At 46.1% G+C, this 14,856-nt stretch overlaps 1 protein-coding gene across 2 annotated transcripts in view; it reads right to left on the bottom strand.

The window, feature by feature from the left end:
- Positions 1-14,856, bottom strand: part of NRK (Nik related kinase) — a 103,363-nt gene that overhangs the window by 59,598 nt on the left and 28,909 nt on the right. The window contains exons 4-11 of one of the 2 annotated variants that reach the window (XM_044427204.1): positions 13,719-13,844; positions 12,174-12,284; positions 10,515-10,605; positions 8,997-9,127; positions 7,828-7,882; positions 6,764-6,842; positions 4,439-4,614; positions 946-1,018 (exon numbers count right to left, since the gene is read on the bottom strand). In XM_044427204.1, coding sequence (XP_044283139.1) covers positions 946-1,018; positions 4,439-4,614; positions 6,764-6,842; positions 7,828-7,882; positions 8,997-9,127; positions 10,515-10,605; positions 12,174-12,284; positions 13,719-13,844 — 842 coding nt within the window. Of the gene's footprint in view, positions 1-945; positions 1,019-4,438; positions 4,615-6,763; positions 6,843-7,827; positions 7,883-8,996; positions 9,128-10,514; positions 10,606-12,173; positions 12,285-13,718; positions 13,845-14,856 lie in introns of those variants that run through there. The other variant, XM_044427205.1, reaches the window with a different exon arrangement.

Here is a 14,856-nt window from a genome sequence, read left to right on the forward strand (position 1 = left end):
ATCTCTCTCCCCAGCCATTCTCTGTATTTACAATGTTTTAACAACTCTTTAGAATCCAGACTAAAGCTGATTATCTGTTTGTTCACTGGAGACTTAGCTTCACTGTTGCCTTCCCAAAACAAATTTTTAGCATCTGTTCACACTTTATATTCCATACAAAACACTGAAAGGGAACAAAAGAGGATTCGGATATATTTTGAGTTTACATGGAAGTCCATCTGGTTGAGATGGAAGTGGGAAACAATGTCCTAGCTTTATGCTTCCAACTCAGTGGTCCTGGCAAATGTCTGGCATGATTCTTTCATTTTGTGATCTCTGAAGTTGCAAACTACATGCAGCAGGATACCTTTATCAAACCAATTCAATGCCTAATGAAGAGACATAGAGGCCTTATAAGCATGCACATTTTGGTGATCTTTGGCAGTATACTATATAGATCTTGGACTTTTTCTTCTGGCCACATTGACTACTGTAGCTTTTTACAGATGGGCAGTTCCTCATCCTAGGTAGGTGGTCAACTTTCTAGGTAGGGTGTCAACTTTCTTTTCTCTCCGTTGGACCACATAACTCAGTTCCTTCAACTTCCTTGCAGGACTGGCCCAAGATATTTGCTACAGAAACCAAACAGAGGGACAGGTGAGTGGCTGTTGGGCAGCACCTCCTACTGCACCTGAAGGCGACAGGTTGGCTTAGGTAGCACAGGCCATATGATGTGCTCTGAACCAATCCCCCAGTGTCCCCTGCCTGATGGCTCCACCTCCTTCTGCCTAGTGGCAGGGCGGACCTTCCTTCTTTCATTGGATGCTATTTTCCCCATCTCTCCTGCTGCGGACATGGCAGAGCCTGTGTCGGCCTCTCAAGCTGCTTTGCCATGTGGTCAACTCAGGAGCAGCTAGCGCAGAGACACAGCCAAATAAGACAACACAGATTTCCATAGAATTTAACCTTGGTTCTCCTTCATCTTCATTTAGCTCATCACCTTCTTCCTCACTTCCACTGTATTCATATTCTGTTTCATCTAAATGGAGAAGGAGGCAGGGGGAAGAGAACCAAATCCAAATGAGAAATCCGATTGCTCCAGGTATCTTCCCATCCCTCCCCTGTGCACAGGCATAGCGATTATTGTTATAAGCTATCCGGCTCTCAAATGTGTGGAATCTCTATACTTTGCTTACTAGGAGTACTGATTTATTAAGGGCATGCACCCATGCATGTTTAGACTGGAAAACAGGTTCCAATTCCCCACAGGTTCCCACAGGTTCCAATTCCCCAGACAGCCAGACTGGTAACTGAAGGACTTTAACTCTTGAAACAGCACAGCAAGCAATCCTGAGTGGTTTTGCCTGGATGTGCCAGACAATGATCAAGTGGTTTCTATGCTAGCATGGTTTCCACCCTCCCTGTTCAGTCCTCCCACTGTTGGCACATATCCCATTAGCTACCATGCCTGCACTTCAGTCTTATCTTGGGTAGCTGGAATGGTTCCTGCAGCTGCCGTTCTTTCCAGAGGACTTTATGGTAGCTGCATACCAGGAGCATGGGAGCCATGTCAGGCTGAGACAATTAGAGAAACCCAATGAAAAATGAAAACCATAGAGCAGGCTGCTGCTCCCTGTCGCAGCTTCTAAAACTCAAACATACTGTGCAGAAACACTGCAACAGGGTTGGCATGATATGACAGACCAACCATAAAAACTCCACCATAGCTTGTTGTATTGTGTGAACCTGCCATCTGTTTAAACATGCTTAAGAATTTGCCTTTGATTATTATTAATGATACTGAAGATGAAACTCAAATACTTTGGCCACCTAATGAGAAGGAAGGATTCCCTGGAGAACAGCCTGATGCTGGGAACAACTGAGGGCAAAAGAAGGAGGGGACGGCAGAGGATGAGGTGGCTAGATGGAGTCACTGAAGCAGTCAGCATGAGCTTGAGTGGATTCCAGGGGATGGTGGAGGACAGGAAGGCCTGGAGGAATGTTGTCATGGGGTCGTGATGGATCAGACACAACTTCACGACTAACAACAATTATTAATGATTGATTAAACCTGCCCATGGCCACGATGAAGTCTTGTCCTAACCTGATTGGTTGAATTATCAGTCTTTTATGCCATGTACCCACTTGTCACCAAGGTCCCGCAGAAGTTTCAGAGAGGTTTGTTTTTTGGACTGACACAAAAGTTGAGTGTGCTCCCTCCATCCCTTTACCACATGCACACTCACTAGCACACTCTAAAATTGCAGTGAAGATTTGTATTCTCTTTCATTTGGGGATTGTTCTGGTCCCCCCCCCCCCCGGAATGAACACTTGGGACCAGTTTTTGTCCAGTATTTTGTCCCAAAATATAGGAAAACATTTATATCAGAGGATATACATTGGTTGCTGGATTAGGTTTGCAGGGTTTTTTTTAAGCAAATCTACTAAAATACTGAAATTCATATGCTTAAAACTGAACGCTTCTCAGTCTGGCTGTTTGTTCTGAGTACCAGAACTCATTGTTTGGAATTATTTTTATTGTTATTGTTTTGTGTTCAGTTCTGAGCTCCATATTACAGAAAGGATATAGCCAGGTGAGAATCGGTGCAGCGTGGGGCCACAAGGTTGGTGGCCAGTTTGTAGAGGGTGGGGTATGAGGCGAGACTGAGGGAACTGGGTCTCTTCAGCCTGGAGAAGAGGAGACTCAGAGAGGATCTGTTGGTGACATGCAGGTATGTGAGGGGATGTCACACGGAGATGGGTAGAGACCTGTTCTCCCCTGCAGAGGAAGGCAGGACGCTCTCCAACGGAGCAAAGCTCAGGGAACCAAGGTTCAGTTTGGATGTCAGGAAGCACTTCCTGACAGTTAGGATCCCTAGGGCAGTGATGGTGAACCTTTTAGAGACTGAGTTCCCAAACTGCAACTAAAACCCACTTATTTATCGCAAAGTGCGAACACTGCAATAAAACCTGAATACTGAGGTTTGAGTTTAGAAAAAACAACTCACAGCCAGTCCAAGCAAATATCTATCTCTGTCATCTCTCTATCTCTCTGTCCTTGGCAGTGCACTGACTGGCCATGTGAAAGCTCGGACAAGTCGTGGCTAATGAGTCGCGGCTTGTGACATCATCGCCTGGCACCACTGCTCCTTTCTGAGCATGCGCATGGCCCCTATGTGCGCTGTTCTCCGATGCTCGACTGCTGGGGTGATGCTGGGGCAACTTGGCTCACGTGCCGACAGAAAGGGCTCTGCATGCCCATTGTGGCATGTGTGTCGTAGGTTCGCCACCACTGCCGTAGGGTATGGAAAGAGCTTCCGCGGGAGGCGGTTGAAGCCCCATCAGTGAGATTGTTCAATGTCAGGCTGGACATGCACATGGTAGGCATGTCACGAGAAGAGCTAGCTGGAGTTGGGGGTCAGACTAGATGGCTCAGGATACTCACTCTGTTTCTATGTTTTGGTATTTGGTGTTCTATCGGTTATTAATAAACTTGACTCTACTATTTAAAGAAATGAATGAATCCAAATTCCCAAAGTTGTGCAAAATTCAATTCTGGACACATATGATTGATTTCCTGCTGGAATTTTAGAATATTCCTGTTGCAGTTTCAAACATTTCTTGTGTTCCTTTGAACCCTCGGGGCCTCCTGCTCAGAAACTCACCAGCTCTGCTCTCGCTGAACTGCAGCATCCTTGTTGCTCTAAATTCACATCCTTGTGGCCTCTGAAAGTAACTAGCCTGCAGACACTGTTACTACTCCTCTGTGCACTATTAGCGGAGGGATGAGAGATGCATTTTCACAATGGCTATGGAGGGGAGGCCATGGAGGGGAGGCCCTGAGCAGCCTGCAAGGTTTCTATGCTGGGCTTTTCGGTTCTGCTGGTGGGAGGGGACAACTGAAAAAGACCACCTTCCCGACCTCTCTGCTGATCCCTGAGACCCCCCCGTTCTCCGCTGGAGTGTTGAGGAACCCCTGGAAGGGGTCTGTGGGACATGCCAGACACTGCAGGGGAAGGAGAGAATGGGAAAACCACGTGGTAAGATCAGAAACCTTATTGTGTGAGTGACCTACTCCTGAACAAGGGATGGATCCAAACCGAAGCCTCTTTATAGTGCTTTTGGAGATTTTGAATCATAAATTCAGGGGAAAAAATCAAAGTTCTCTTAATTATCTTATCTTCATTTAGAGAGGGAATTTGTCAAATAGTGAGTGAATCTTTTTGAAATTCTGGCCTTGGCATCCCAGGGCATATATGCAAAGGCAGAGTATTTTGCATGTGTGTGAATTTAAGTATCACGTGGACAAATACTTCTACGGGACCTGCGTACTAAAGGAAGAGTGGTGCGCCAAAGCTTGTTACCACTCGATGTGCAAACTGGTTGTCAGTTCTTTCTCTTCCATGCAGCATATTACTCGAGTTAATTCGCATGTCACTGGCGGTGTCATCCAACATACCCTTCTCTCCCTTCTTCTTCCTGGTTCTGTCTAGATGGTCCTTCAGCAAGATGCGCACTTGCCGTTCATTCTGCATGTCTCTGATGAAGGAATGCTTGAGCAGGGTTTCCGTGGGTGGGCGATGCATGTAGTTCTTCACCAAGCAGCTGTCAACAAAATTAAGGAACTTCTTTGACCTAAAAAAGAAACAGCAAACATAGATGTCACTTGCAAGCAAACCACATGTCACTCAGGGCTTTCTTCTAGTCTCTCCTTAAATTGCTCAACAGAGGGCCTGAACAAGATTTGCCAAGCTTTTATGCATACAGCTCACAAGGGAGGCCAAAGGGAACGAACAAGGCATTATGGGACTCTTAGTCCTAGTGTCAGAACATCCTTTTAATCAATCAATTAATTAATTACATTTCTGTACTGCCCATTAGCAAAAGTTCCTTGGCTGGTTCCCAAACCAAAACTTAAACCCATCAATTGCACAAGTATGATATTGAAACTGTAAGTTTAAAGCCAATTAAACCGCAGCAGTGAAAGCCAGTTGCAGTTTTAAAGATACGAAAAGACACAAACACATTAAAATATAACCCAGAGGTTTAAAATACTGAAGAGACCACAGTGTGAAGACACTGAAAAAATGGAGCATCATCAACACAAGACTTTTCTCCTTTATAGTTTCCTGTCTCATCTCATTGGGTGGCAACACCTGGAAATAACCCTGTAGAGATGACATGAAAGGAGACTATCCTTCAGGTAAGCTGGTGCCAAACCATTTGAGGTTTTGTAGGTAAATACTGGCACCTTGAGTTGGCCCCAGAAATCAGTGGTTACAGCTATCCAAGCTGAAGCTCTCCCAGCAGCATCTTTGTCAGGCTTTGAAGCCATGGAACAGTCCCACGAGGTGATGGAAAAAAGGTTCGCCCTGCAGGACCAGGATCAGAACCGCAGCACATGTAACATCGGCCCCATGCAATCATGCAGTGCAGCTGGGAGGCTCTGCAAAAGGTTTCCCTGCGATGCCCTGCTTTGCTACCCAGCAGGAGGCTTTGTGGCACATATGTGGTTTTCCTGATCACGTTTCCAGCCTTGCTTTTGACTGTGCCTTATTTCCTGATGGTTCTGCTTCTTGCCTTCCACCTTGCATGCCTAGCAGGAACTCACCTTGCCAGGTTCTGCCCTTTGCTTGTTCCTGGACCATGGTTCTACCATGCTTTGCCTGCTCCTAGCCTTGTCTTCACCTCTGGGCCTGCCGGGCTTTGCCAGGTATCCGAGGTTTATCTGTTCTTGACTCTGCCTTTGCTTTTAGACCTGCCATGTCTTTTTTGTATCTGGTATTGTTTGTTGTTGGTTCTGGCTCTGCATTCATGTTTGCCTCTGGACCTGCTATACCTTGCTGGGTATGTGACCCTTGCTGTTCCCACCTTTGCCTCTGGCCCTACTGCATCATGGCCATTGCCCCTGACCTTGGTGCTCAGGTACTTGCTGGCTATTTCCCATCAATGACTCTTAGCACCTGTGTTTTGTGGCCTGCTGAGAAGGTACTTCCAGCTAACTGAGGAACCCAAGAAAAATGTATAGCTGCTGATGTTGTTTGGGTTTTAAAAGTAGGAAGGTGTTGCTTTTCAATGCCAGTTGAAGCGGCTCATCATCAAGGTCACAAAACCAGGCAGAGTATCTCAGAGAACCAAGAAGTTGCCATTTAGCTTGCCGCTTGTCTGTCCTAAATCTGACAGAATCTAGCCTTGCATGCTCAACCCCTTGATAGATCTTTAGGTTCCGACTCATGTACTGAGCATGGGCTCCTGCTGCCTTAACCCAGCCGCAATATTGAACTATGGTTTGTTAAGCAATAAATCATGGGTCTTCTTCATGGGTTGTTCTGGTTAACAAGCAGAACAACCCATGGTTTGTTAGCACAGCTGGGTTCAGGCAATACTGCAACCCGTATTTCAACCACAACCCATTACACCCACACTGTTTGAACCTAGTCACAGCATTTTCCATTGAAGAACGAACTTAACTTCAGACTTATTTTAGGAACACAGAAAGCTGCCTTGGGTTACACCAGAATAGTGGTCCAGCTAGTCTGGATCCATCAGCTGCTATCTGTCCCTTTACCTAGAGAAGCCAGGGACTTCTGCTACTGAGCTGTGGTCCCTTCCTGGCCTGACCTGAATGAAAACAACCACTAAAGCTGGAGGGCTTAATAAGGTCACAATGCTTTTGCTATCCAGAACACTTTCAATAGTTCTCTGAAAAGCAGACGGAGCCAGACAGCGCTAGAGTCCAGGCTGACCTGTTAGCATCTATAGCCATCAAAAAGAAGTGTGTTACCATTTTCTAGATTTCAGTTTTGGGGGAGGGTTCCGTGGGATGAGAAACAGAGCCCTCATGGGATGCATGTCACATAAGGCTGAAAGACAGACAGAAAGAACAAAAGTATACATGAGCTGTCAAATAGGACATTTTTGGCCTGGTTCACATATGCACATTATCACTTGATCGCATTCATTTACTTTGTGGACTTGGCGGTTGGCAGCCAAAGTGCAAAAAGTTTCCACTGAAAAGCACTGCGCACAAGGTGATTTGAAAGCACTATTTATGTTCCCCAGTGGGAGTCACATGACTCCCATTTCTTTATGCGACGACAGCTAAATGAAAGCTTTAAAGGGATGTTCCCCATCCTGTAAGAATTGGTCCACGTGGCACTGTGCTTCAAGTGCTGGACTAGGACGCAGGAGTCTGGGAGTACTGGATCCTAGTCCTAACTGGGCATCAAACTCACTGGGTGACTTTGGGCCATTTACTGGTGCTCAGCCCAACCTACTTCAAAGGGTTGTTGAGAGGACAGGGGAGGTCAAGCCAGCTTGGTTCCTTGCAGGAAACTCGGTGGGAAATCCATGTAATAAATGTTGACTCATTTGTACCCATGGTCCTTCACTTCCCATTGCAGGAATCAAGTGAAGAAGCAAACCAGGCACATTGTTCTCAAGTTGTGTGATTTCCCCCAGATGTTGGAATCTTATTTTGTAAGCTCCTCTCTCTGTACCATTTGACCCAGAAAGCCACAACCCTGGCAGCTGCAGAAGTGGGAGAAGGGGATCTGTGGAACTGATGTGATAAGCATCTTATGCTGGCTTGCCCTCAGATGAGAGGGTATAGGTTACACTAACATATGCTGAATACTAGCCAAAAAAATCTTGTTTTAGCAGCAGTTCGGTTAGTTTCTGGATGTGTGTGGGGAATTAATTACGCTTAGCAATCAACAGAATCTATTTTGTCTAGCTGCCACAAGTGCACTAGCTTTGAGGATGTGAATTCTTGGAAAGATGCATATTTAACCAATATTTTGTGCTTGGTTTGAACATGAAACAAGTGGAAAAGCATAACTAACTTACGGGGAGCTCCCTCGGCCATCTCTATTGCTGTGATTCCCAGCGACCACAAATCACTCTGGAGAAAGAAAGACAGCGAGTACAGTGAGAACGCTAACAGAAAGCAGGCCTGAATCACGAATGCTTCCAAGGAGAACAAGCCTACCAGGAGCATGGAAAGTCTCGGTGTTGCCTGTCTGCAGCTGCCACAATAGGTAGCAGGCCAAATGTGTGTGCATACACACATGCAGATGCTCATATGTGCACATCCATAAAAGGCTGAACAGCCAACAGCTGATGGACTTAATTTGCCTTGGTGGGTCCAGGCCTGATCTTAGCCATGCTGGGTTAACTGCACCCAATTCCAACCACATGATCAAGGGAAGGATCCCACTGCTGCCACTGCCCTTAAATCATGAATGTGGAACATGCCTGCTTATTAGCCAAGATTTTAAGTGACAGCGATGCAGAGAAGGGAGGAAGTTAAAGCGAGCAGATCTATCAATTCCAGTTTCTCCTGTTTCCAGTCTTAAGTTTGTTTCATCCTCAAGATTTTTTTGTTTTTTCAAGTTCACGTAAAAACTCATGGGAATATTTTCTTCACTTCTCCTAAAACATTCGTTTGTGTACACACGCCTACCCAACATACACTGTTTACAAGCATTTTTCTTAAAATAATGCATCTTTGAACACTATATTATGAATGCATGCATAAATATGTATTCTCTTTAAACTGGAAAATGCTGTTGCAAAATTTAGAGAAGTGCAAATTTAGGAGGATAACAGTTTTGGTTTGCATGCACATTTCTTGCTCATCTCTTATTAAAAATTGACCAGAGTGGCATTGAGGAAGCAAACAGCAAAGTGAGGATGTTGCTTTTCAACTTGTAATCTGGCCAAAGCAGGAACTCATTTCTAGAAGGCAAACCAAGCTGAAATGGTCTTCATAGGTAAAGGAAGAAGGTTGGCTGCACAAGAGAATGGTAGCAATTTTTTCTGAGGAGGAGGCACATGGATTGGTGTGGTACCGAGCCCAGCAAGTTCAGTTGGAGAAGGCAAAAACAACCCTTCTTTTCAAAGGGAGAGCAAAGGGGGCTGCGTGTGAGAGCAAAGGGTGATTTTTAAATTGTTGTGGCCAAGTGTTTGGACAGAGGGTATGCAAGAAGCCCGTGAGGAGCACCAGCAAGACTCACTCTGTAGTCGTATGTTGATTCTGGGTTCTCATCGCAAGCAATGACTTCGGGTGCCATCCAGTAGGGCGTTCCAATGAACGTATTTCTCCTGCCAATGGTCCTGTCCAGCTGAGCACTCACTCCAAAATCCACTGCAAAAGCCAAGCAGGTGTGAAGCAATGCAGGCAACCAGGCAGTGAGCGGATGTTCGAAAAATAAGGAATGTATTTCTGCACGCTTCAGAATGGAAGATTTATTTACACACACTTTTTATGCAAGTTGAGTAAAGGCACATAATTGATCAAAATTCAGATCACTGATCTATCTGTATGATTGAGCAAAAGCTTTAATATTTGTTGTTGTCCTATTCTGTCATCAATATATGTTGAACTTTATTATATTTATATTCCACCTTTTTCCTTCCAAGGAACTCAGGGTGGCTTACATCGTTCTCCTCTCAAGCTTCTCACAACAATCCTGTGAGGTAGTTTGGGCTGAGAGTCTGTGACTGGCCCAGAGTCACCCAGTTAGTGGGCTAGAGCCCAGATCTCCTGAGTCCCAGTCCCAGGCTCTCAACCACTATGGTTAAAAAGAGGAGTTTGTTGATCAGCAATGACAGACCACAGAGGGGAAGGAGGAAAGGTGATGGTAACAGATGAGCAATACATGCAGAGATAGGCTTCCCTTCAAGTGAAACAGGAAACTATGATTTCCTTCTACTGGAATAAGCTGTGGCAAGCTTCAAGTTAGCACATCCTGTCCTTGCTTCTTTTGTTCTTTTGTAAACCTTTGATTTTAATTTAATCTCAGAAACTTAAGAAGCTGTGTTTCTGTTTAGAATTTGAGGAGAAGCCAAGATTTGAAACCATGGGTTAATTCTGATTTGTTCCCACTAACCACAGTTCCTCAGGCTTGGGTGTCGCAAAGAATTATGGGTTGGTTAAAGTGGATAATGGGAGGTTTCACTCTTTACCTCCCAGGAAGAAAGAAGAATGAGGTGGAAGGATGCTAGCCAGGGTTCAACGTTATAGTAGGAAAGGGTGGCTTCTTATTTTGTCTACACTGAGCCAGCGCTGCAGCTGCTTACATGGATTGGAGATGCAGGGTCAGATTGGCTGTCTCAGCTGCAGTGGCTCATCTGCATTTGATCATTCCCTGAGCTACAGCCATGAAATGGAAACACTGCACATGTGAACCAGACAGAGAGTTGTGAATGATGTGGCCGTTTCATGTACTTATCAGAAATCCTTAAAAACACTCTCCGGACTCACTGGCTCTTCTCACAGAGGGACCATAAAGTGGTACTGGTGATTTCCTTTACAGGAGGAGAAAAGTTTACTGTATGTTTCCAAGGGAGTGTTACAAAGAAAAAGAGTTAAAAAGAAAACCTAACACTTAAATTTTTTATTGTCAAGAATACGGTCTTTTCATAAGGCTATTGATAAACTTAAAGTAACACTATCCTCTGGCCATTCCTTGAGGCTATAATAGGAAGGATAGATTCAGTAGCACAGAAGAGTTTCCATCCAAAATGCATACCTAGTTTGACTTCAGCATTTTCTGTTAGGAGCACATTTTGTCCTTTGATATCTCGGTGGATAACATGATGAGCATGTAAATGTGATAAACCCTAGAAGAAGAAAATCACACTGAGCTTTCTTGCCCCTTTCCACCTCTCTTCCAACCAAGGACTCCTGTTGTAGGTAATGAAATTTTTATTGTATTGATTTATTAAATTTCTACCCTGCCCATTAGCCAGAATGACTCTCTGGGAAGCTTACAAAATATAATAGTGACAACATATACAAGCAAATGGTAATATTAAATTAAGCATATAGGAAATGGTATCCTCTCCTGCCAAGGAGACTTCTCCAGGGCCTGCACGCAAGAGGCGCTGGCGCTGGCAGATTCGCTCAGTGGGAACATGCGGAGATGGGCCTCTGATAACAGTGCTGAAGGTTTGGGATTTGCTGGCCTCCTCTGACGGTTGCCAGCCTCACATGCGATCCAAGCAGCTCAGTGGAGAGTCACTGGCCACGCCAGAAGCAGGCACCCAAACCCTTGAGCAATAGAGTTGCAAGCCAGGTTTGATTCGCTAGGTAATATGCTGCAGTGCAGAATCTCCAGGGTTACATTTTCAAAAATGCTGCCACTTCCCATACAAGGCCATCTGCCTTGTTAATAGAAAAAGCACTGTATGAAAGAAGGAAGGAAGAAAAGGATTTGCCAGTTGAGTGGCTGTAAGCGGGACCTGCAATAATGGCAGTTGAACGGTTATAAGTGGTGTAGGGAGTCGTTCAGTGTCCCAGCCGGCCACGTCCTCTTCTAGGCGATGCCACTGAATCCCTTCCAGCTCTGTCCTCAAGCACATTCTGCGGCAACTAGTGCGGTGTGCTGAACATTTCTCCCATATCCCCCTGCAACCCAATTTCCATTCAATTTGACAGAGAATAAATTGCTTCCAAAAGGAAATTCAGAGCTTAGGAAAATCTCAGAGGATTCTTCATGGATTCTAAAGTCTCGTGTTTGTCTTACTTCTGAGATAGCCAAGGCGTGTGCATAAGTATCTTGCCTTACTTATTTGCCTTACTATTATCTGTCGGCTTTATCTTGCCTTACTATTACCTTTCTGTCAGCCAGGCAACCCTCTGCTTCCTGCACCTCAGCTGAAGCCCAAGGGAAGGCATGAAATAATTTCTCCCCACACCACACCCCCGAAACTTCTAGGAGTGCAGACAGCCCGGGAGGCTGCACAGCAATGCAGAGATGTCAAATAGAAGGAAAGAAAAAAAAAAACACACACACAGTACCCTCTTCCACCTTATATGGCTAGGAATACCCCTAAAAGAAATTGGAAATAGATTATAAAATGGCTTCAGAGCAAGACACAAAATTGGATGCCTCTTTCATGGGGAAAAGTGTGCAAGACATTGGAGAACTAATCTGCATTGTGATGGATAAATGGATGTCATTACCACTGGTAGGGGCAGCACACCTCCCCCCACCCCCCCAAAAAATTAAAAAATTAAAAACGAGTTGAGCCTGTAAGGAAATTGTTGGAGAATTTCTCCTCCTGCTGGGGAAATTCGGTGAAATGGTTTCCTCTGTTTCTCTGCCCACAAATAGGGTGGAGAAATAGAGATATGCTCTAGGGACTCTGAGCCTGCTGTTTTTGTTGACCATGCACACAATACTCACCCTGAGAACTTCTCTGCATATATATGCGATCCAGTCTTCCTTGAAACAGTTTCCTTTTGTTTTCTTCACCAAATCTGTTACAGACCCAGCTCCACAATATTCCATTACTAACTGGGGAATGGGAAAAACATGGTTTGATTGCAAAATGCAGAAGGGCAAGTGGAAATCAAATCTGCTAGTTAGATACGATGATGAAGGGAGAAGTTTGTTAAAAACATTTAATGGTTGGTGGCCCAATCAAAAGTTACTAGAGCAAACTAGTCCCGAAGTATGGCTTGAATGTACTTAAAGCATCACTGTGTTCAAGCTAAGCAGGTCTGGGGCTGGCCTGAACTTGGAGGGGAGACCGCCCAGGAACTGCATGTAGTAGCTTCCTACAATGGGAGAAAAGTCGAAGCATTCTGCAGTGCTCTGGTCCAGCATTCTGGTCACGCAGTAGCCAAACTGTGGCAAACCCACAAGCAGCACATTTGTACAGAAGTACCTTCCTGCCCTCCGATTTCGCATATATGCTTTTGCCGTACATGAATTCGGTACATTAAACTCCCACCTTGATAGCACATTTGTCCCTCATGCAGGCAGTTCACACAAATCAACAGCAGGGACAAATGCTTGCTTAAGAAAAACATGTCTTTACTTGCCCACAGAACACAGCTGAAGAGGAAGGCGAGTGGATCCCTTCCTTTGGGCAGTTCCCCATAGCCCAGGCCAGCACCAGTGCTCCGCCCCACAGCAAGGCCTCATGGGCATGCCCCCCAGAGCTCGCCCCACTGCTTCCTCCTCACAGCCTGCTCGTCCACCTTCACTTCTCTCTGGCCTACACGACGGTGGGTCTGCCAGGTGCCCCTGCTCCCTTGCCACCTGCTCTGGGCTTGCTGAGCACGGCAATGGCAGAACCGAGAAGAAAGAGGGTGAGGAGCAGCAGCAGCCAGTGACAGTGAGGGTGAGAAGGTGGGCACCCCGGAGAAGGCAGCCAATTTAGGGCCCTGGCCAAAGGGGCCTCCAAAGGCTGGATCAGACAGGGTGCCGCCCCTGGCAAGGTCATCTGATGGGTCTCCAGCAACCCGGGCGTTTTGCTGCCTGAGCCAAAGACCAAGATGGTGCCCCTTCCACTGCACACACAGGAAACCACCCAGCTGGCTGCTGGACCTTTCTTCAGTGGCGGAGATGGGACAGCATCCTCCACGGAAGACAGCAGCAGGCGGACAGGCCCAGGGGATGCTGCCTGGCGCACGCGTCTCTCCTCCAGCACTCGCCACAGCCCCCATCCATGGCGCCCGAGCCAGCTTCCCCACAGTGCTGGACCTGCACCGGCCAAGCACACTCTGAGTGCAAAGAGTGTACCAGCTGGCAGTAAAGATGCAGAACAAACCATGCACACTCCAGTTCCAGCATTAAATTGGGAACCTACCCAGCTAAACTGGGATTCAGAAGGAATGGGACACAGAGCAGGGTAAACTAGAGAACAGAGGAACAAAGTCATCCCCAAAAGGGAACTGAGAGTAGCTGAGTGCCAAAAAAGCACAGAGGGAACTAGATACGTACCCACAGCTGGTCGTCCTGACCTGCAGGACTTTTCTTTACAAACGCACCATAATACGTTGCAATATTTCGATGATGGGAATATTTCTTTAGCATGTTGATTTCCAGCTTGATCTCCTCTTCCTCATCCTATGGCAAAAGGAGAAAAGGAAGTGGGGAGGGAGGGTTGGAGTTGAGATGGCAGGTTCTCAATATGTACAGAGCTTCTAGATTTCCTATAAGGCTGAGCTGATCTTGTGCAGGTTGCATTCATTTCCGTGAAGCATGTACAGGATTAGGCATGGTGCAGAGGAAGTGATTGACATGCCCCAGATAGTCTCCCTAGGAGAGGAGGAACTAGGAACACCCAAAAAGTTGGCAGGCAGTTGGTTCAGGACAGACCAAAGACAGTCATCCCCCCCCCCCCCCCGCACACACTGCTATAGGAATGTTTGGAAGCTGTTGCCCCCTCGGTGGGAGACCCTGCATGAAGTCAAGGTGAGACAGCAGGACTGGGACTCATGAGCCCTAGATTCTAATCCCTCCTCCGCCGTGAGCTTCACTGGGTGACTCTCAGCCTAATGTCTTTCACAGCATCATTTTGAAAGTGAAACAGAAAGGAGGATGACCATGTGTCCCCCCTGCCCCCCCAGAGGAAAGAAGAGGTGTAAGTGTAAGAAATAAACAGCTTTAACATGGGATCAGACAAAAATTTGGGAAGCCATTGCTCTGAGAACAACAGCCACATGGAACCTCCCCATCTGGAAGCCGTCAGAGTGCTAGAAGGTGCTTTTCTAGAGTGCTAAATCTAGAGTGCTAGATCTGTGGCTTTTCCAGAAATTTCTAGCTGTCCACTGTGGGAAGCAGGGTGCTGTGTCATATACAGAGACCTTTGCTGTGATCCAGCAGGGGCTTTCCTTACACTGAAAACCCTGGTCAGGTATTAACTGTGCTGCCAGTAACAGTCACCAAGCATTGATATGCCAAGGCGATGCTGCTTGCTATTTTATTGGGTGACTGCATGTGTTTAGTACCCACTAGCCAAAGCTTTCTGGGCAGCTCATAACACATAAAATCCAGCATAAGGTGCAATATAGAGATGTAAAAGTGTAAAACTACAGTGTAAAATGAGAGCAAAAGCCAGAATAAAACCTAAGAGCAA

The sequence above is a fragment of the Varanus komodoensis genome, unplaced genomic scaffold (genome assembly GCF_004798865.1).
Source record: "Varanus komodoensis strain SLA01 unplaced genomic scaffold, ASM479886v1 scaffold18_3, whole genome shotgun sequence".
NCBI classification, from domain to species: Eukaryota; Metazoa; Chordata; class Lepidosauria; order Squamata; family Varanidae; genus Varanus; species Varanus komodoensis.